This window comes from Pygocentrus nattereri, chromosome 6 (genome assembly GCF_015220715.1).
Source record: "Pygocentrus nattereri isolate fPygNat1 chromosome 6, fPygNat1.pri, whole genome shotgun sequence".
Classification (NCBI taxonomy): domain Eukaryota; kingdom Metazoa; phylum Chordata; class Actinopteri; order Characiformes; family Serrasalmidae; genus Pygocentrus; species Pygocentrus nattereri.
Genome location: NC_051216.1, coordinates 36,589,549 through 36,612,059, shown reverse-complemented (window position 1 = coordinate 36,612,059; position 22,511 = coordinate 36,589,549). Strand labels below are relative to the sequence as shown.

General features: G+C 40.4%; 1 protein-coding gene across 1 annotated transcript; it reads left to right on the top strand.

Annotated features, from left to right (window-relative positions):
- Positions 1-99: 99 nt before the first annotated feature.
- LOC108432566 lies at positions 100-17,721 on the top strand. Its single transcript, XM_037539302.1, has 7 exons — positions 100-1,962; positions 2,341-2,935; positions 3,146-7,536; positions 10,102-10,292; positions 10,530-10,687; positions 12,907-13,064; positions 17,629-17,721. Exons 1-7 carry the CDS (start codon positions 100-102, stop codon positions 17,719-17,721), a joined length of 7,449 nt encoding a protein of 2,482 aa, XP_037395199.1.
- The last annotated feature ends 4,790 nt before the right edge of the window (positions 17,722-22,511 follow it).

Genomic DNA, 22,511 nt, shown 5'->3' with positions numbered 1-22,511 from the left:
AGATTTGGTTACTTTCCTGTAATTCACTAGCTGTAGATATATGATCACTGAACGTATTGAAAAGGAAGACCTAAGATTTCATGATGTGTGTATTTTCAGATGCCCCGTACCAAGACGTCCCGGCGCTCGGCAGCAGCCAAGAAGAGGATGGCAGATCGGCATGGAGGGGTTGCTGACGTGGTTGTGGCTCTGACTGACGGGGTTATGCCTCCCCATGACGAAAAGGCTCTGACTGACGTTCCAGAGAGCCACAGCCCACCTGCATGGCAGGCTGTTACTGTAGCTGCCACATCTGAGACTGACGGGGTTAGGCTTCAGCCCCATAACCAAAAGGCCTTGACTGACATACCCCCCTCCCCAAAAAAGCACATGTCCTCTGAGACTGACGGGGTTAGGCTTCAGCCCCATAACCAAAAGGCCTTGACTGACATACCCCCCTCCCCAAAAAAGCACATGTCCTCTGAGACTGACGGGGTTAGGCTTCAGCCCCATAACCAAAAGGCCTTGACTGACATACCCCCCTCCCCAAAAAAGCACATGTCCTCTGAGACTGACGGGGTTAGGCTTCAGCCCCATAACCAAAAGGCCTTGACTGACATACCCCCGTCCCCAGAAAAGCAACTGACTCAGAGTCTTCGGACTTTGATCTCTGGCAATGAGTTTGGCAATGAGTTTGGCAGAGCGATTGGCAAAGCGTTTGGCAGAGCGATTGGCAAAGCGATTGGCAGAGCGATTGGCAAAGCGATTGGCAGAGCGATTGACAATGACCTTGGCAATATCAATGAAAATGTACATAATGCATGTCATCTGTCTGTTGAATTTCCTCAGGAACCTACTGTGAGAGGCTCCTTCCATCAAGGACATCCAAGGTTTGGTGTTAATGCAAATAAACAATGTGTTGCTAACAGTGTCACAGCCATTATGATGTCAAGAGTGAAGAACGTGCTGAGCTGGACCACAAGAGACCTGGATGACGTGCTGCTGAATGGAGACCGACTCTACAGTAGCATTAGAGATGCAGGTGTAATTCATGATGCGTCAGGTTACCTGTTAGTTAGAGACTTGCCTACAGAGCATTCACTGCATGGTCACTGGTTTGAACTGAGCTATAGTGATGACATGTTTGTGGGGCTGTTTGGAGTTAGTGAATATGGGGAAATGCAGGGTGTGTATATGTCACATGATGAAGCTGTAATAAGAGTGCTGTCGCAGTTTGATGCTTGTTTGTTTACTGTGAATGTCAATACATGTGCTATCATCAAGCAGGGCTCGTGGTTTGTGCTTATTGACTCGCACGCACGAAACGCACACGGTGAGGAGGAGGATGGAGATTCAGGTACGAGTTTAGTAGCTTACCATGCTAACATGGAGTCTCTCCTGAACCACGTTACCATTCTGGGGCTGTCATTAAGCGCGGAGAGCGCGCCGTTTGAAATCACGGGCGTGGTCGCGACTGTAGCTGATGTGGGCTCGGAGCTGGAAAGCCTCGAAGGTAACGGCGTTTCTGTCACTGACGTCCCGGAGCGGGAAACCCACGACGAACACGCAGAGAACGAACCTCGACAGGTGGGTGACGTTTCACAGCGCGGTGTAAAGCGGTCCAGGGGGCAGTTCCTGTACAGTGACGCAGTGAGGGGTAAACGGAGAGCACCTGATGCTGAACGTGTGTCTGTGGTAAATGATGAAAGTGAAGTCTCGGCAGATGATCGAGCTGAACGGTACAGCCGCAGCGCGGAGCCGCTCGTCAGCGACGTTGTGTTGATCGGAGAAACACAAAGTGAAAGTTTCCGGTTCAGTCCTTTAACAGCGCAGCAGCAGAAAAGCCTTTTTGTACGACACGGCATTGTGTATGTTGAACATGGTCATGTAGACGTTACAGCCGCGGTTTCAATAGGAGAACCTTGCGAAACACAAACTATAGCTGGGGATGGAAACTGCTTTTTCCGATCTTTAGCCTTTGCGGTAAGTGGAAGTGAGAAAGAACACGTGAAAATCAGACGGGCTGTCGTTAAACATATGATACAAAGTGAGTCCAGGTATGTGAGCTGTATCCGACAGCAGTACTGCTCTGTAGTCAATTATGTAGCTACTTCACGGATGAAATACGTGGGAACCTGGGCTACTGAAGTGGAAATGCAAGCTTCTGCTGATCTGCTGGGTGTGGATATATTTACCTACACTGAGAATAAATGGCTGAAATACTCAACATGCCATCATAGTCCACAACGTTATGATCAGGGAGCAGGAATTTACCTGAAACACTGTAATCAGTGCCATTATGAAGTGGTCACATGTGTCAAGTGGAATGGTACAGAAACCTGTGCTAGTCTGTGCTCACAGCTACGCAACTACACAACATGCCCAACCGCTTCAACCCGTCACGAACTTGAAAGGCGGAAAAAGGAATACGAGTCAAATGAACAGAAAAAGAAGGAGAAAGTTCAGAGAAGCTTAAAACGATACTATGAGGATGACATTTACAGAAGCTATGTCATGAAAAGGAACGCCGATGAATACAGAACAAATGAGCAGTATAAGCAACAGAAGAAAAACCTGAGCATCAACAAGTATGCTACAAACCTAGAACACAGAGAACATGTGAAAGAACTGAGTGTAAGCAAGTATTCCACAAACCTGGAACACAGAGAACATGTCAAAGAACTGAGTGTAAGCAAGTATTCAACAAACATGGAACACAGAGAACATGTGAAAGAACTGAGTGTAAGCAAGTATTCAACAAACCTGGAACACAGAAAACATGTGAAAGAACTCAGTGTAAGCAAGTATTCCACAAACCTGGAACACAGAGAACATGTGAAAGAACTGAGTATCTGCAAATATGCCACAAATGAATGTCACAGGGAAGCTGTTAAAAAACACAGTTTTGAAGCATACCATAGAGACCCTGAGTACCAAGCAGCTAAGAAACACCGAAGTTTTGACACATACCATACAGACCCTGAGTACCAAGCAGCTAAGAAACACTGAAGTTTTGACGCATACCATACAGACCCTAAGTACCAAGCAGCTAAGAAACACCGAAGTTTTGATGCATACCATACAGACCCTGAGTACCAAGCAGCTAAGAAACAAAGCAGTGTGGACAGGTATAAAACAGACAGCTGTTATGCTAATGCCACTAAAGTCAGAAATGTAGAAAGACGGAATAATGAAGTAAAACGAAGGAAAGAAATAGAACATGTTACTGAACAATTCAGACAGAAGATAAGAACCGGACCTGAATATGTGTGTTCAGTGTGTCATCGAATACTGTTCAAGAAGCAAGTGCTAAAATGTAAAAAAGAAGATTTTCTCAAAAGACCCCACATTATGTCAGTGGCACAAAAGTGTATTACAGATACCTATTTACATACATGCAATGACACCTGCACAGCTGACTGCACGAAGAAAACTGGCCCTGCAGGATCACTCTGGATTTGCTACACATGCCAAAGAAAGATTCTAGGTGGTAAAATGCCAGAAGAGAGTGTTGCAAACCATCTTTCACTAGAGCCAATTCCTCCTGAGTTACACAGATTAAATTCTCTAGAACAACATTTAGTTGGGATGCATATTCCATTCATGAGACTTGTGTGTTTGCCAAAAGGAGGGCAAAATGGTGTTCATGGTCCTGTAACGTGTGTACCATCTAACATTACAGATGTAACCCAAGTTTTACCAAGATCAGAAAATGCTGATCTCATGATTCGAGTGAAACTAAAAAGGAAATTAACATACAAAGGGCACTATGAATATGAATTTGTACAGCCAGAAAACATTAAGAATGCTTTGATGTACCTCAAAGAGCATAACAAATTCTACAGTGATGTGCAATTTAACAATGATTGGATTAATCCATTAAATAAAGCTGAAGAGCACAATGATGAATGTGAGGAACATGTCTATGAAGAGAGCACAGACATCAATTTTGAAGATGAGAACATTGATGAAACTCTACATGACAGACAACAGCATGGTATGTTTATGGATACATGCCTACAACCTGTGGATATAGCTCAGGAGGTTTTAGATCAACACTTTGATCAAATAATGTCTCTGGCACCTGGAGAAACCAATAACCCAGTGAGGCTTCTAACTGATGAATCTAACGAGGCTAAGTGTTTTCCAGTTCTTTTTCCAAGAGGCACAGGCACTTTTCATGATAACAGGCCAGAAAAACTGACATTATGTAGATATTTGAATACAAGAATACTCAATGCTGATGGACGATTTGCAAAAAATTTAGACTATTTATTTTATAGTCAATATTTATCAGAGTTACAACAGATTGTATCAAATGTATCAATTGCTGTGAGGAAAGGTCATGACACACAAAGACAAACTCACATTACCTCAGAAATGTTGACAAACAAAGAATCACTACAGAGGATTTTGAATTATGATGAAGGCTACAAGTTCCTCAAACCCATAAGAGGCACCCCTGTGTTCTGGCAAAGTGTTCAGAAAGACTTGTTTGCTATGGTGAGGCAGCTGGGTATTCCTACATGGTTTTGTTCATTCTCCTCTGCTGACCTGCGATGGCCTGAACTACTGCAAACAATCCTGAAACAAGAGGGAAAAGAAGCAGCATTTGATGAGCTTGACTGGTCAGAACGATGTGCTCTGTTGAAGACCAACCCAGTGACAGCTGCTAGAATGTTTGACCATCGATTCCACTGCTTTCTTAAAGATGTGATTATGTCTGAAGCACAGCCAATCGGTAAAATTGTGGACTACTTTTACAGAGTTGAATTTCAGCAGCGTGGCTCACCTCACACTCACTGTTTATTCTGGGTGGAAAATGCTCCTCAGATTGATAAAGATGAAGATCATGAAGTTGTAGCATTTGTTGATCATTATGTAACATGTGAAATGCCACCAGAGGATGACAAAGAAATGCATGAAATTGTCTTAAGTGTACAACGACATAGTAAAAGACATTCAAAAACATGCAAAAAAAAGGGAACAACCTGTAGATTCAATTTCCCACGTCCACCAAGTAACAGAACATTTATAACCAGATGTACAACTGATGATGCTAAAAAGGATACTGATGGGAGTTGTGACAAGGAAAATAATTCACCAAACATAATCAGCCCTCGAATAGAAAAAGATTTAGCAGAGGCAATTGTGAAGAAAGTAAAGGAAGCTTTGATGAACACAGAGGTCAGCTTTGATTCTGTAGATGATTTGTTTGCCTCACTTGGTATAAATCAAGAAATATTTGAAGCTGCTTATTTAAGGATGATAAGGAAAACCAGTGTTGTTTTAAAGAGAGCACCTTGTGATGTGTGGGTGAACCAGTATAATCGAGACCTCTTACGTTGCTGGAATGCCAATATGGACATACAATTTGTGGTTGATGCGTATTCCTGTATTGTGTATATCATCTCCTACATTTCAAAAGCAGAGAGAGAGATGGGATTGTTATTGTCATGTGCTCAGAAAGAGGCTTCAAAACAAGGAAATGTGGATGCAAAACAGGCCTTGCGAAAACTTGGTAGTGTTTTCCTGCACAATCGTGAAGTTTCAGCTCAGGAAAGTGTGTATCGTCTCACCAACATGAAACTGAAAGCAGCATCTCGCAAAGTACAGTTTATCCCAACCGGACATGCAATCAGAATGAGTCTACCTCTGAATGTTATACAAAAGAAAGCAGAATGCAGTGATGAAGAAAGACAGAATATCTGGATGACAAGTATTACTGACAGATATAAAAGGAGACCCAAAACTGAAGAATTTGCTAAAATGTGTCTGGCAACCTTTGCATCTGAGTACAGAATATTGTCCAAATCTGAAGGTTCATCCACAAACAGCATAAAATTGGACAAAGGATTAGGATTTGTGAAGAAAAGAACACGCACTGATGCTGCTGTGATTCTGTATGCTCGATTTTCACCCACAAAGGATCCAGAGAAATATTATCAAAGCATTTTGCAGCTCTTTTTGCCTCACTATTTGGAAAGTCAGTTGAAACCGTCCTACTTCAACACATATCAGGAATTTTATGAAACAGGTTATGTCAAATTTTGTGATGAACTTTGCTCAGTTAAACTGATTGTGGATTCAAATAGGGCAATGTTTGAAAAAGAAGCTGACATCATAGACCAGGCTCAAGAAGACCTAGAGATGCATGGCCCAATGGAAGATGCATGGGCAGAAATCTGTCCAGAGAGTGAAGGTGAACGTTTAGAGTGCCTTGCCAGCAGATCTGATCAAACAACAGATATGGATGAACACAGTGATGTTATACCAGACCTGCTACCAAAATCAACCTGTACATGGCAAGATAATCCTCACTGTATGCCAAAGCAGCAAGCAATGATTTTGATTCGTGCACTTAATGAGAAACAATCTGAAATCTTTTATAAAATTCGTCAGTGGTGTTTACAAAAGACACGTGGTGAAAATCCTGAACCTTTTCAAGTATTTATATCTGGTCCTGGTGGTGTTGGAAAGTCTATGCTAATTAAGGCATTACATTATGAAGCATATCGCATCCTGTCTCACTTGTCAGATAATCCTGATGAGATACATGTGTTATTAACAGCTCCAACGGGTGTCAGTGCCTACAACATTGATGCTGCAACAATACATACTTGCCTCTCCATTGGAAAAGATATAAAGTTACCTTATCAACCACTAGGAGATGATAAAATAAACTCCCTGAGATCTAAACTGGGCAACCTGCAGATTTTAATAATTGATGAAATTTCAATGGTCGATCACAAACTTCTTGCTTATGTTCATGGTAGACTGAGACAGATCAAACAAGCAGGGGATTATTCACCTTTTGGAAAAGTTTCAATCATTGCAGTTGGAGACTTTTATCAGCTTGGTCCTGTAAAGGGAAAACCTCTGTACATTGAACCTCCAGGTGTGAATCTATGGCAGAATCATTTTGCTTTGGCGGAGCTCACAGATATTATGAGACAGAAAGACGCAGAGTTTGCACAGTTACTCAATCGGTTAAGGAAACGCAAAAAAGGTGAAGTTTTGCCAGAACAAGATATTAATATGTTGAAACAGTGTGAAACAGGTGAAGGAGCAGACAGTACTGATCTCCATATTTATGCAACTAATGAAGAAGTTGATGACCACAACAGGCGTATGTTACACAGAATGTGCTCAGATACTACTGTCATTCATGCCCAGGATTTTGAGAGGGTGGCTAAAACTGGTCGTCTGGAAAGGAAACATGGACATCATGCCACAGTGCACAACACATGTCTGACACAGGCACTGCATATAGGTGTCAACGCACGTGTAATGCTGCTTAAAAACATTGATGTTTCAGATGGACTTGTAAATGGTGCATTTGGTACAGTTAATGAAGTGTGTTTTAACAATGATCTGGATTTTCCATCAAAAATATATGTTACATTTGACAATGAAAAAGCTGGTAAAGCATTAAGAGCAAAACATCCTGGCTTAAAACCTGGTCTGACAAAAGCAACATCAATCCAACCTGAAGAAGAAAGAGTGACAAACAATGGTGGCATACGGCGTCAATTCCCTCTGAAATTCTATAAACCAGTTATAGAAACAGCACCATCTCAATCATCATACAAAATTCTACTACACAATGTTCAAGGACTAACATGTCACATCGAAGATATAAGGCATATGACAGGAGGTACATGGTGGCTGATATAATTTGTTTAACAGAGACGTGGTTAGAATCACACAGCCCCAGCGATGAAGTGCAACTTGCTGAATTTATGTTTCATAGTCAACCAAGACGTCTTTCATATGATACAAGTGAAGCACTTTTTGCTGAACTGAAGGAGCAACAGCATGGTGGTGTTGGTGTGTATTACAGAGAGCATATTAGTTGCAGTATTGAAAATGTACCATGTCTGAACATAGAGTGTGTGCTCTTCAGTATTCCCCATCTAAATACAAAAGCAGCAGTTTTGTACAGACCACCCTCCTACAAGCTGAGGATTTTCCACAAGAAGCTGACAGATTTGATAATTTATATGAACAGTGTCTAAGGAGGGAAAATAATCATGGGAGATTTCAATGAAAACTATTTTGTAGCACATTCAGTGAGTGAAATCATGGAAGATTATGGATTTACTCAAGTTGTAAAAGAAGCCACTACTGAAAATGGCAGCCTGATTGATCACGTTTATATCAAAGATGTTGTCAGTGATTGTGTTAATGTTTCTGTTATGCCAACATATTTCAGCTGTCACGAATGCGTTGTATTGAATGTCTTTTACTGACTTCAGCTAATTGCCATCTCTTTAAGCAATTCACTGTAGCAATGTTTTTACCCATCAAAATCTGTGTGTGTGTGTGTGTGTGTGTGGGGGGGGGGGGCATAGGGGATTATAGGGGTAAAATCAAAATGGATGGCCCCTGTGGGGATGGATTACAGCTGAGGTCAGGGATGTGGGAAGTGTGGGTGCCCCTGATTTAACCATTGCAATTGTTAAAAATAATAATATTAACTTCATAATAACGATTAAATCTGCAGTATCTGCATTGTGTAAGTCAACACTGTATTGTCATTACAGTCATTTACAAACTGTTAGCCGCTTTCAGGCCTTACAATTTCAGCACCCTTAACTTAAAACACCTTCCCCCATCCCTGGCTGCCCTGTTAACTGGTTCTCAGCACAATTAGACATATCCTACTTCAATCATATGAATTCTAATTTTATTCTAATTAAATCTAATTTCGTATTAATTCTAAGTTTTGCATGTAAAGAAGTGTGCTGTGTCGTGAACCAGTACAGGGCGCCTCAGCTCTTTCAGGGTTTCTTTTTTTTGCTGAAGTTTTTAAAATGAGCTATGTGTAGGATATATCCATATTTGCATGAAAAAAATCTAATAAGACCTAATTTAAATTGATTTAAATTAAATTAATAAATACATGCACTAATACAAGCAGCTTTTAAAAATGTGTTTTATTGTGATTTTTTAAATTCTTTGTGTGTTTTTGCAATTTAAGTTGTTTAACTTTTTGATTTTTAATTATTTATGTCACTTTTGATCAATTTTGAATCATCTACATGTTTCTTCAAACAACCTTTTTGTTTGTTTTTTATTTTATATATCAAAATACTTCTATGCTTTTTACTTTTAGTAGTCTTTTTACATACTGAAATACAATTGAACTCTATTATGCAATTTTAAACTTTTCTACTTTTGAAATGTTGCTATATATTGACAAGGTGTTAACATTTATCTCTACTAAATATGATCCACTTATATGAAAAGCTGCACATTTTCTCTGCATATGACCAAAGTTTCCTTATATTCATATTACTCACTATTAATAGTTCCTTATGTCAACATGCTTGTAAAAGATCATCAAAAGAACACTGAGGAATTTATACCTATATTATGACATTAAAAATATTTTAAATATCATTATTTTTTACCATGTAACGAAATACTAAAAATAAGATTGTTATGATACCTGACCATGGTTGTTTTGGAGTGCGTTCAAGTCAAGTGTCACATTACCAGCCCCACCAGTAATGTTATGTCAACTCAATGACTGATAAAGTCTCATGAACTGATAACACAAGATTTTAAAGAAATTTTAGACAAATTGTTCTATATGCAAATGTTAATAGTGACACTTCAATGTAAAGCCTTTCTGCATTTATTGGTTCATTGTCACCCAATAACTGCAGAAAATATACAGGTAAAGATGAATTATACAGATTTGACAGTCCTCAGCAGCCCACTCCACTTACCCCTACCCCAATAACCTGCCCCATGGATCCTGTGGATATCCATTTCACAAGACCCCCCCCCCCCCCCCCCCCCCCACCTGCTACCTCTAAAGTGAGTCTCACTGCTGACCAGGTGAGAAGACAACTGAAGAGACTCCACACAAACAAGGCTGCAGGCCCTGATGGGATGTCGTCCACCTGCCTGTGCCACCAAGCTTTGTGGAATACTACAACATGTCTTCAACATGAGCCTGAGTCTCCAGAGGGTCCCTATGATGTGGAAGACATCCTACATTGTTCCTGTTCCGAAGACGCCACGACTGAGTGACGTCAAGGACCACTGACATCCCACATCATGAAGACCATGGAGAGGCTTGCCTTGGATTAAATCCGGCCCATGGTCCAGCCACTTCTGGACCCCCTCCAGTTCACCTATGAGCCCTGTCTGGGAATTGAGGACACCATCATTTACCTGCTCACCTGCGTCTACGCTCACCTGGACAAGCCAGCCAGCACTGTGAGGGTCATGTTTTTTGACTTCTCCAGTGCATTCAATACCATTCGGCCTGCTCTTCTGGGTGATAAGCTGACAATGATGTAAGTAGATGCTTCCTTTGTGTCCTGGATTGTTGACTACTTGACTGGCAGACCACAGTATGTACACCTGCAGCACTGTGTGTCAGACAGAGTTATCAGCAACACTGGAGTTCCACAAGGAACTGTCCTCTCTCCCTTCATCTTCACCCTCTACACCACGGACTTCAGCTACTGCACGGACACTTGCCACCTTCAGAAGTTTTCTGATGAGTCTGCAATAGTTAGATGTATCAGCAGGGGTGATGAGGATGAGTACAGGGCAACGGTGAAGGACTTTGCCGCATGGTGTGAGCTGAAACATCTGCAGCTCAATGTAACAAAGACAAAGGAACTGGTGCTGGACCTGAGCAGGGCAAGGTTACCCCCGTGTCCATCAGGGGGTCAGTGTGGACACAGTAAACTGGACTGGGCTGAGAACACTGTTGCCCTCTACAGGAAGGGCCAAACTCGTCTCTATTTTCTGAGACGCCTGAGGTCCTTCAACATCTGCTGGACTATGCTCAGGATCTGCTATGATTCTGTGGTCGCGAGTGCTATCCTCTATGCTGTTGCATGCTGGGAAGCAGGCTAAGGGTTGCAGACTCAACAAACTGATCCGTAAGGCCGGTGATGTTGTGGGTGTGGAGCTGGACTCGCTGATGGCAGTGTCGAAGAGCTGTCTAAGCTGCAGGCCATTATGGACAATGACTCCCGCCCGCTCTACGACATGATGATGACACACAGGAGCTCATTCAGTGCAAGACTCTTTCTATCGAAATGACCACAGAGCGCCACAGGAGGTCATTCTTACCTGTAGCCATTAAACTGTATAACTCCTCCCTCAATGTACAAGAACTCAGAGGTTCAATAATTTGAGCCGTTTCATACAGTATGTTTCATATTTATTATCACAGCCACTGCCACTTTACTGTATTTGCAAGAATTTAAACTTGTACATATTGCAAATTTCTCTTTTTTGTTTTGAATTATTACAGTGTTTATTCTTTTACATAAATGGTTGTAACTGTAATAACTGCAATTTCCTTCTGATGCAAGAATCTACTGTACTATACTCAGGGACTAACATGCCTTTTTAAACATAAGTACGGCAGAGTACTAGTACGTAGCTTTCGTGTAACAGCCAAGAATGATTTGTTATGTACCAAAGTATTGTAAACCTTTTAGTGTACAAACTGCATTATAAAGGCATTATTTAACAAAACTGAAACTTCAAAGTTGCAGTGTGAGACAAGTCATTGCCATGGAAAATATAGAGAAATGTATCCATTGTCCTCATTATTAATGTATTACAGTGTGTTTCCTTCATACAATACTCTTTTTCAAATCTCTTTAATAAACATAATGCAAATGTACTTGCATTTCTACTAAGAATAAAATATTTACATGACACAATGCATTTTGCATACGTCTTCTGAACTGCTGTAATGAATACTTATTTTTGCTAGTATTAAAACATGCTTGCACTCTAGTGTGCATAAAGGACACTTTATTTCAATTTTCATCACCCCAAAACCAAAAATATTTTATACACATTGGCTAACAATATTAATTTCTTGACATTCTGCAGGCCTGAGACTAAACAATCCATCAACTGTACATTTTTTACAGATTATTATTAAAACTTGGTGGTAAAAAGCACCAAGTTTAGCAGCTTTGCTTTTCCAGCTTGCAAGTAACTTTTTTGTGTTCCTGCCTAATGATATTGTAAGATGTTAAAGCTTAGTATAATGTACTGAACTGCAGTGCACATGGATAAAATTAAGACTGCCTAACTACTGTGGCAACGAGATTTAGGAATATTTTTAACCATAATACTTGTAATACTCTGTGGTGATCAGGAAAAAAAAGTGTGATTCAATGCTTACAATAGTGAAGTTGGGTTTAAACTAAGCTTACTATATTATATTCATGACTAGAACTAACTGTATCAAATTGTCAGTCTCAGTACAATGCATTAAAGGAAGTAAAATGCACTAATATATGCAGAAACATTCATGCCTGCTTTCTACGAATAGCATCCACTCACAGTTAGTTGGAGTAAAATATCATTGGGTGTTAGAGACGGCTATTCAGATAATGACTAATAAAATGCAGATATTTTCAACACAATCCGACAAGCACTGGTTAAGAAAATTTTATTCCCATTTTACAGATACTTTTATACCTGCAAACAGCAATGCCAAAAAGCATTCCAAGCTTAAATTAGCACATTAAGGCCTAATGTAGTTTGGGACAGTAAATGCCACACAAGTTATAAGGCAAGATGGGCCTTATCTACTGAGAGATTACACATGAAAAGGAGTCAGAATTTATCAAAAGGCCTTCATTTGCTATCAATGATGAGCAGTGGTCTTTTCAAAACATACAAGCTAAAGCTTACATGTACACAGCTTTACTCAACATAGACAAAGGTTTTGACACAAACAAAAACACATTTGTGAGAGGGACCAGTGCAAGAAGCGAGTCCCAACCTCCGCCACCTGGGCCCCGCCCCCTGTCATGCACTGAGGCCACTACGTTCAACCCAGGCAGCTGAGCAGCTGGGGGTGGTAACAAGGAGGCGGAGTGGCGATCTCTTGCTTCTTGCCCTGGTGCCTCTCACATTTGACACCAGGGTCCTCATCCTCCTCCTCCTGCCGCCACTGTCGTGCCTCGCATCTGTACGGGGAGCTCAGGCTTTGCGCTCTGCCCCCTCGCCGAGGTGTGTCGCCGCTGAGTGCTCGGTCCCCGCCTTTCTGCCGTTTCTCTCAGCCATCATCATCGGGGCCCAGGGTGCAGGCGCATGCTACAGCATTTTTCATGATTTTAAGTGTCTTTGAAGGCTAATACACTCCCTAAAGGCCATTCTGGACCAATATTGCAAAGCCCAGGAGAGAGTGTCAATATGTATAAGTATTTAAACTTTTCAGATAATAAAAAAATAATAAAACACTGATGTGTTATATTAACTCAAGCTTGCAATGCTATTGCCACCGTGATTAATTGATAGAGCAACATCATGTTAAGTAAAAACATCAACATTTTGTTAATGATTATTAACAAGTATTGCTAGACCAATTTTTAAAAGTTTGGATCAAAATCCAGACACTAAATTCAAAAGTTTAGTTTGAATAGAACTGACATGATGTCAGTTCATCAAAAGGCCTTCAGTGTACCTCAGCAGAGGACTTTCAACATATTATAAGTTTGATATCAGCATTGATTAAGGACTAAAACCATAGACGTTTAGCAGGTTTTGGTCAGAATGACCGTTTGACCTTTGTATAATAGGCCTTTGTATAGTGAAATCTTTGAACAAATAAGGCAGAATACCAGACAAGCCGTACAATTTTTTGACATGACATGCAATTAGAAAGTTGTTCAGGTGAGTAAACTGAGTCATATGGCACCAAGTGTGTATTGATCAACCTTGTAATAACATTGTAATAACAATTTAATTGGTTTTTAAGTGTTTTTGAGTGCTGAAGTGACATCTAAATGCCAATCTGGACTAAACGTAGCACACACCCTAAGACTCTCAGTATGTTAACATGTTTCAAGTTGTCAAATAAGCTGGCCAATGACTGTTGAGTTATAGCAAATCGAGCTACAAATACCATGACCCCAGTAATTTGTTGACTGATCCACATGACCCAGTGTAGAAAAGTGGAAATGTTTTCAATAACTATTTACCTAGAGAGGCCTGAGAATCATTCTAGACCAAATTTGAAAGGTTTGGATCAAAATCCAGAGAATAGTTTGAAAAGAAGGGTTTTCAAACAGCTATCAACTACATAGAAACTATACACTTTTTTAACAAACATATACTGGCAAAATAGTTTGTCATGATGCAGTACATTCGACCCTAGGTGAAATTTGTAATAGTATTGTAATAACATGTAATAACATGATACTTTTGTGAATAGCGCCTCCCAGTGGCTAAATCCGTTGAAACTTGACTGGTTGTTAGGAAGTGGCAAGCTAGAGCCAACATTCAAGTTTCATGATGATTGGTCATTGTTAAGTCTGTCAAAAGCCTTCTGAATCCTGATTGGCTGATGGCGGCCTTAAATTCCAATCTCTCATATTGTCCTTCAAGATCCACTTATACTCTATCTAGTAGCTGCTACTTGCCAAGTTTCAGCTCAATTGGATGCACGGATGCTGAGAAACAGTTAATGGGCAATGGCCCCGCCCCCTAATGACATATGCACATCAAAATTGATACGCAAGCACAGAATCTGGTCCCAAATGTGCATGTCAAGTTTCAATGTAAAAGGCAGAAGCATTCTCCACATATAGAGTTTTAAATTAATTATGATCTATGTCAGAAGTGTTAATTAGCATATGGCAGCCATCTTGTTCATTGAAGTCAACATATTGTTAATAACTATTGATGAGCAGACTCTTCTAAACGTTTTGATATCAGACACACGAGGATTGCTTGAAAACCCTTGAACTAGTTTGCAAAAGTAGGTTTAGCATATTATGCAAATTAGCAAACAATCTAAGTGGGCGGAGCTAAATGGTCCAAATGGCAAAGTTGTTTGTCTTGATGCAAGGAATCAGACAAAAAAAGAATTTTCACTCTAAACTTCATGGTGTAGGAGTTATGAAGCAAAACTTGTTTTGCTGCTCTATAGCGCCATCCTTTGGCCAATCGGGGTCATTTTTTGTCCCTGGCGAGATGCACACAAACTACACCTACACCTACCCAAGTTTAGTGTCTCTACCACTTACAGTCTCTGCTCCACAACCATTTTTGTAGGAGAAAAAGAAGAAGAAGAAGAAGAAGAAGAAGAAGAAGTAGAAGAAAAATCCGAGCAAAAACAATAGGGTTCCTGCACTGCGTGCTTGAACCCTAATAAGAAGAAGAAAAATCCGAGCAAAAACAATAGGGTTCTACGCACTGCGTGCTTGAACCCTAATAAGAAGAAAAATCTTGACAAAAATAATAGGGTTCCTGCACTGCGTGCTTGAACCCTAATAAGAAAAACTCGAGCAAAAACAATAGGGTTCTACGCACTGCGTGCTTGAACCCTAAAAATCTGAGCAAAAACAATAGGGTCCTATGCACTGCGTGCTTGGAACCTAAATATAGCTGCAAGCAGCGATGAGCCAAGCACTCATAAGCCCAAGTAGCCATAACTAGCACCTATGTGCAAAAGTTGCTCATAGAAAGGAAACAAGCAAGGCAAGTCAGAATTTATGAAAAGTCCATTTGTCAAGAGTGTCCATGAGAATGAAAGAATGAGGCTGATCATTGGTGAGTTTTAGCTGTTTTTGTTCATCTGCAGTCCAGAAGGATTTGTTAGCTTCTGGCGGCCATATTGCTTAAGGATTTTCAAATGTTTTTGATAATGATTGCACAATCCTCTCTTCTGAATAATGTCACACTAGTGTTATGAGGATCAGTGAAGAATTTAGAGACTAGTTTGCAAAAGGAGGTTTTGCATATTATGCAAATTAGCAAAACATGAAAAAGAAATGGAATGTTTTTGTGATCCAACATGTTAAGAATAACAAACAATAAGTCCAAAATTTCATGTCTAGGCCACTTGGATCTTAATTTACAGCAACAAATGTGTGGAAAACTCATAACATTTGGAAATGTGCCCCCGTATGGCCAACTGGAAGAATTATTATTTTTATGATATGATGTAACATAGCATGATAACCTATACATACTCTTACAAATGTGTATAACGTTTTGTGAAAAACAGAAAAAACATTTATAAATTCCAGTTCTTTAAGTCAATTGTGTTCTAATCCAACAGGGTTTGTTGGCTTATTGTTGGCCATATTGTTTATAAATGTCAAAGTTTTTTTGATAATTATTGAGGATCAGTCTCTGCTGAATCATTTGATACCACTTTGATTACAACTGGGCAAAAATCCAGAGACTAGTTCACAAGAATAGGTTTTTCACATTTAGACCAAATAGGCAACCTCGGTGAAAAGCAAAACAAATTTAAGCCAAAATGAGTGCAATTTCTGACATAACATGCAGTTACAAAGTTATTCAATTCAATGATCTGAATCAAATGCCACCAATTATTTATCCGTAAACTTTGTGATAACCTTGTAATAGCATTTTTGTGTTTTTGAGTGCTAACACTCCCCCTAATGGTCTATTTGGACCAAACTTTGCAGACCCCATCTGTGTCGCAATTTATATAAAGCCATGAAGTTTTGAGAGGATTGGAAAAAAGACTGTTGACAGAGCAAATCAAGCTAGCAATGCCATGGCTGCAATGATGAATTGATAGAGCAACACCAGGTTGGGTGGAAAAAGCTCAAATTTTATTGATAATTATTTACCTCGACACACTGCAGAATATTTCTAGAGAAATTTCAAAAAGTTTGCTTCAAAATCCAGAGACTAGTTCGCAAAGTATGGTTTTAAAACAGTTAACAATTACTAAATAACTATGTATTTTTTAAATGTAATTGCAAATTTGGCACACTGTTCTACATGTGATTCATATAGACTTTTGGACGAATTTGCAATTATGTCTTAATAACGTAATAATTAAGTGATTTTCATGACTAGCACCCCCGAGTGGCCAAATCTGTTTAAAATTGACTGCTTGTTCGAAAGTGGCTATACAGGGAGGCGCTAGTGAGCAAGATATGGAATAAGATGTTTCTTTCAGAGCTCCTGCAGAAGTTGTTAATTAAACAGCTTTGCTCATACCCAAAGTAACATAAAATCTTGTACGAAGAACGTTTAAGAGTTCGTATTTCAAATTATAGTGGGAATACCAACTTGAATGGCGACAAATCTTCGAAAATATAAATACATTCTGGTGAGGCCTGAACCACCCTCGACGCACAGTACTTCAGGTAGCCCAAAGCACGACCCGCCTACGCGGACTGAAGCTACAGGTATGGCCGCTGAAGCGATCAAGTCAGATATTTTGTCATCACTGAGGGAAGACATATCTAAAATAATAAGGGAAGAACTGAAAACGGCATTAGTTGAAGACTTTAATGCCTTGAAGAGTGAACTGCAAGTGATGAGATCAGAAATTACCAACACTATGAAAACAATTAGCTCTGAACTGGATCGGATTAAGGCCAACTTTAAAGCCGACATGGCGGGAGGACTGTCAACATGGTCTGATGAAGGAGCCTCGCTAAGCTGCATTACGATGGAGACGTGGCAGAGGTCCTGAGAAGAGCCCGAGACAGACCTCTGCTATGTTACAGCAAGGAGGCTCGTGGCTATATTCCCGGACTACACCTCCAGCGTTACCAAAGCCAGAGCAGCAGTCACAGACATGAGGAAGATACTACTGGGATGACAGGGAGTTCGCTATGGTCTCAACATAACATCCTCCCTACCTGACTTCAGATCACATACAAAAATGTGGAAAAGGAATCTCTGGATCCTCGAGGGGCTTTGGAGTATGTTCGGAAGGAAATCATCCCTGAGACGGAGAAGTAATGAAACACTTTTCCTACCCACATTAAAAGAATGATATGCCTGTGGAGTGATGAAACTTTTCAGGTGGGAACAAGATTACTATTATTTTGTTTGTGTATCCTATTCAAGTGCCGTACCACAATTGAAGATAAACCTGGATTTATCAAAATAAATTTTGACAATATAATACAACATAGCACTGGACTTTTATTGCTGGGAGGGGATTTAAACTGTGTTTTGTCACAACGTATGGATAGACAACTTGAATCGAAAAGCCCCCTCTCTAAAATGGGTAAAATGCTTTAATATCAATCTCTCGAGTTGGGTCTTGTAGATGTTTGGAGAAGCAAATGACCACTCACCCATTGCACTTAAGTGGCATATAGGATGTAGACCAACCCCTAAACAATGGAGATTTAATGCGTCCCTCCTTAACAACTAAATAATTTACCAGTTTTATCATAACAGAATTTAACAACTACTTGGATACCAATATTTAATCAGAAACATCACCCCTTATACTGTGGGACTATGCCAAAGCGTATATCAGGGGGTGTATTCTCATATACATGCATTACAAAAAGAATAAAAAAAATACCAAACAGAAGAAATTAGAGGACAAAATAAGGATTTAGAAAAGCAACATAAACAAACTACGTCAAATAGACTTACTAAAGCTCTTAACACAACCCGTACAGAACTTAACAGTTTGTTATCAGAGAGGGTTGAGGGTAACTTAAGATTTGCCAACCAGCGATATTATGAATATCGTAACAGAGCAAGTAGGTTACTGGCATTAATATTGAAAAAGCAACAATCATCTAATATAGTGCAAAAAATAAAGTCTAAGAATACTAAATTTTGTACCAAACCAGATGAGACAGCAGAATCCTTTGCAGAATTTTACAAATGTTTATACAAAAACGATACTTGCTTTGAGGACATACAACTCGAAACATTCTTGAAAGACAACACTAACAGAATCAATGGTCAAGGAATTAGATGAACCAATTGAGGAACAGGAAATTAAGCAGGTGATCTTTAATCTGAAAAATAATAAATGCCCAGGACCAGATGGATTTATTAATGAATTTTACAGAACCTTTAAAGATATTTTATCTCCCTTGTTGTTAAAAGCATATCATTATGCATTTGAGTTTAAAGTTTTAGCCCCTGTTTCGACCCGGTCTAGATCAGGCAGTAACAATATGAAAAGTGTGACAAGTGGTGATGTGAGTAGGGAATGAATCACCAAACGCAACTATTAAGACCAAGACTGTATTATGTCACTAACAAAAACAACAGTAGATTTACATACCAGCAACAACCTCAGGAGTGGCCCAGGCCAAAACAACAAACAAACCCACACTAACTATACAACACAAACGACCTTCCCTATAGCCAAACAAAAAGAAACAAAAGACAGTGTTCAACCTACCTCCCTCACTAACCAAACACACAGACAAAACCCGTTCCCAAACAAAATGGCAGCCACTCCCTACAGCTGGTTCACATGGACAATATATAAACATTAGTGATGGGTTCGGCAACACTGATGCGTCGGCACATGCGCCGAGCTCCTAGAGCAAACCCTGAGTTGGTGCGCATCTCGCTTTCAGCAAGTCACATGACCGATACAGGAACTGTTTCGAAATTACACTAATGCGCCAAACTGTGTCTATAAGGAAGCGCATCTGTCGCGATGCATCTACCAAAAAAATCACTGAACCTTAGCGGTACGTCGTCTTTTTCATCCAAAACTAAGGAACAGCCTCAAGGAAAAAGAATCTTTTCTGCTGTGTGGGACCATTTTGATCTTACATCAGAAAATAAGGTATTTGTTTTAATTGCGTTGTTTCATCTGGTTCCTTTCAGAGCTTCCACTTGATCTATCTGAATCCAAATTCATCTCAAATTGACTCTTAGTTTACTATTATGTTCTGCAGGTTAAATGTCGCATTTGTTTGACAGAACTGTCATATTTAAACAAATCCATCTCCTCAATGCTGAGGCATTATAGGGCCAAACATGAGAATGTCCCAGAAGTCCCAGATACACCCAGGATAAACTCAGGTATACAACCATTCTACAAATTACTCACAGTTGTTTTTTTTTTTTAAATACATTTTTATAAATGTAATCTTTACTTCATTTTTAACCATCAATCTTCCAGGAAGCAGATGCTGGATGCAGATGCTCTGCTGAATTTCATCTTGATGGATTGCCAGCCCGTCAGCATTGTGGAGAGTGAAGGGTTCAAGGAACTAGTCCTTGAAGCCCTCATATTCTTTTGCCAACCAGAAAGAAATCCAATTTATGTAATCTTTAATTTAAATGTATTTATTTATTTATTTATTTTTGGTTTGACTAATTTTCAGACCATCAAACAAATGGTGGCCAAAAAGTACGAGGAGGAACGTGAACGAGTAAAAATGGAAGTACAGCAAGCTGTGGCAGTGAGTAGAATGGAGGCTTACTTGGCTCTTACCTGTCACTACTGTGATGAATTTGATCTTATTAATTCTACAGTCGTAACATTAATTTCTATCATATTGGTCCTGGTTAAGTTTATTTTGTAGACCACAGGGTCTCAGTCGAGCTGATGCAGGAAGCATCTGGACAGGAAAGGGGCCCCCTGAATGATAACAAATGCTATATATGGGGGTTAGACGACCAGGGCCATTCTGGAGAAGAATGTATGTTTATACCTAATTTGGCTTGAGAGGGGCCATACATCGAAACTGAGGCTATCTTGACAGTAACCAGATGTGGGCTATACGTCCACAGCAGATATAAAACCAGGAGCTGAAATGTATGTGTCAGAGACTATTGGCTGTTCTCTCCAAGCTGTTTCGCGAAGGCTTGTTTTGTGACTTTGACCTCTCAATGCTAATAAACATCTTTTTATGCAAGAGACGGGTGTCACCGAAGAGTTTGTTCCTACACCTTCACAGCATCGCTACTAAAGAAACCACACTACATTAATCAGAATTTGCAGTTGTGTACATCTGTGTTGGGAGTACAATACTTTCCACAAAGTCACACTGCTGACAATTTGGCACAAGTCAAAAGAGCCATAATGGAGGACTTGGCCATAGCCAATAAAGTAAAGTGTCTTGTGACTGACGGAGCACCAAACATGATCGCATCCACTAGACAGCTCCAAATTCGGCACTCGATTTGCACTGCACATACTCTCAATTTATTAGTTAGAAAATCATGTGATCAGATCTCCACACTTATATCCATCAGGATGTAAAGATCGCAAAGCTAGGCACATTGTCACATACTTCAGATCAAGCACTACAGCCAAGGAGAAGCTTGCTCAAGTGCAGCAACAGATGGGTCGACCAACCCTGAAACTTCTAAGTGAGGTGCCAGCACGTTGGAACAGCACCTATCTGGAGGATCGCTCTTATCAGGTAACATGGAGAGGTTCACATCCTCTCCATGCAGGCTCTCCACTGGCATCCCCCAAGGCTCGGTCCTGGATCCTCTTCTCTTTTCTCTTTACACAAGCTCTCTTGGTGAAGTAATATCTTCTCATGGCTTCTCTTACCACTGTTATGCTGATGACACTCAACTAATGTTTTCTTTCTCTCCCTCTGACACACAGGTTTCCAGTCGCATCTCGGCATGCCTGTCTGACATCTGTACATGGATGGCAGCCCACCACCTGAAGCTCAATCCCAGCAAGTCTGAGCTGATATTCATCCCTGCGACTACAGGTCCTCATCATGATCTTACCATCTCATTCGAGAACTCCCTGATTGTTCCATCTGTAGAGGCAAGAAGTCTTGGTGTGACCCTGGATGGCCAGTTATCGTTCTCGACTCACATCGCGAACCTGACTCGGTCATGCAGGTATCTACTGTACAACATCAGGAGGATCCGACCCTTCCTTACCCGAGAGGCCACCCAGGTGCTAGTGCAGTCTCTGGTCATCTCAAGGCTTGACTACTGCAACTCACTCTTGGCTGGTCTTCCCATGCAGACCATCAAGCCTCTGCAACTCATCCAGAATGCAAACTGTACCACGAGTCCTTCGAGCTTCAAGTACAGCTCGGCTTGACCCGCCATCCTTCAAGGTGCACGGAAGACAAGCGTCGAGAATGTTCTCTGTACTGGCACCCAGGTGGTGGAATGAACTCCCACTGGCTGTCTGAAAAGCCAGAGTCTCTTGCTGTCTTCAGACGTAGACTGATGACTCATCTCTTTACACAGCACTTAAATGAGCATTGAACTATAAGCTGCACTTATTTTATTGTACTGCACTCTGTACTGTAGTTTATTGTATTGTATCTTATTGTTATTGTATTGCATTGAATGGCACAGAGTTCTGCGTTCAACTCTGTTTCTTTTTCTCTTGGTGTCTGCAGTGACATATGTTTCTAGCAGTATCTGAGCTCAGGACTGTCTTTTTCTATAAGCTATTGGTAACTAGCAAAGATACTTTCTCTAGATTGACAAAGCACTTCATGTAAGTCGGTCTGGATAAGAGCGTCTTCTAAATGCTGTAAATGTAAATGTAAATGTAAACATATGAAATGCTGTCATGGCTGCATGATGAGAGGGAACCAGTGTGGGTATCTCTGGCCTCTCTAAAAACAGAATTTTCTCCACTTACAGCTGATGAGCATACCATCATAGGAGAAACACTTCTTGTGCTTGCTCCTTTCCATCAAGCTATAGTGGAGTTGTCTGAAAAGAGGCAAGTGTCAGGGTAAAAGGTCATCCCGATGATGAAAATGCTCTATCTTGCACTAGAGCGTAATGCTTCAAACTGGCACACACAGGCAGCCATACACCTA

Coding starts and splice junctions, on each gene's coding strand:
- LOC108432566 (XM_037539302.1), top strand. CDS start 100: ATGCCCCGTACCAAGACGTCCCGGCGCTCGGCAGCAGCCAAGAAGAGG. Junction 1,963..2,340: donor TCCGATCTTTAGCCTTTGCG/GTAAGTGGAAGT, acceptor CTGTGCTCACAG/CTACGCAACTACACAACATG. Junction 10,293..10,529: donor GGTGATAAGCTGACAATGAT/GTAAGTAGATGC, acceptor ATGTATCAGCAG/GGGTGATGAGGATGAGTACA.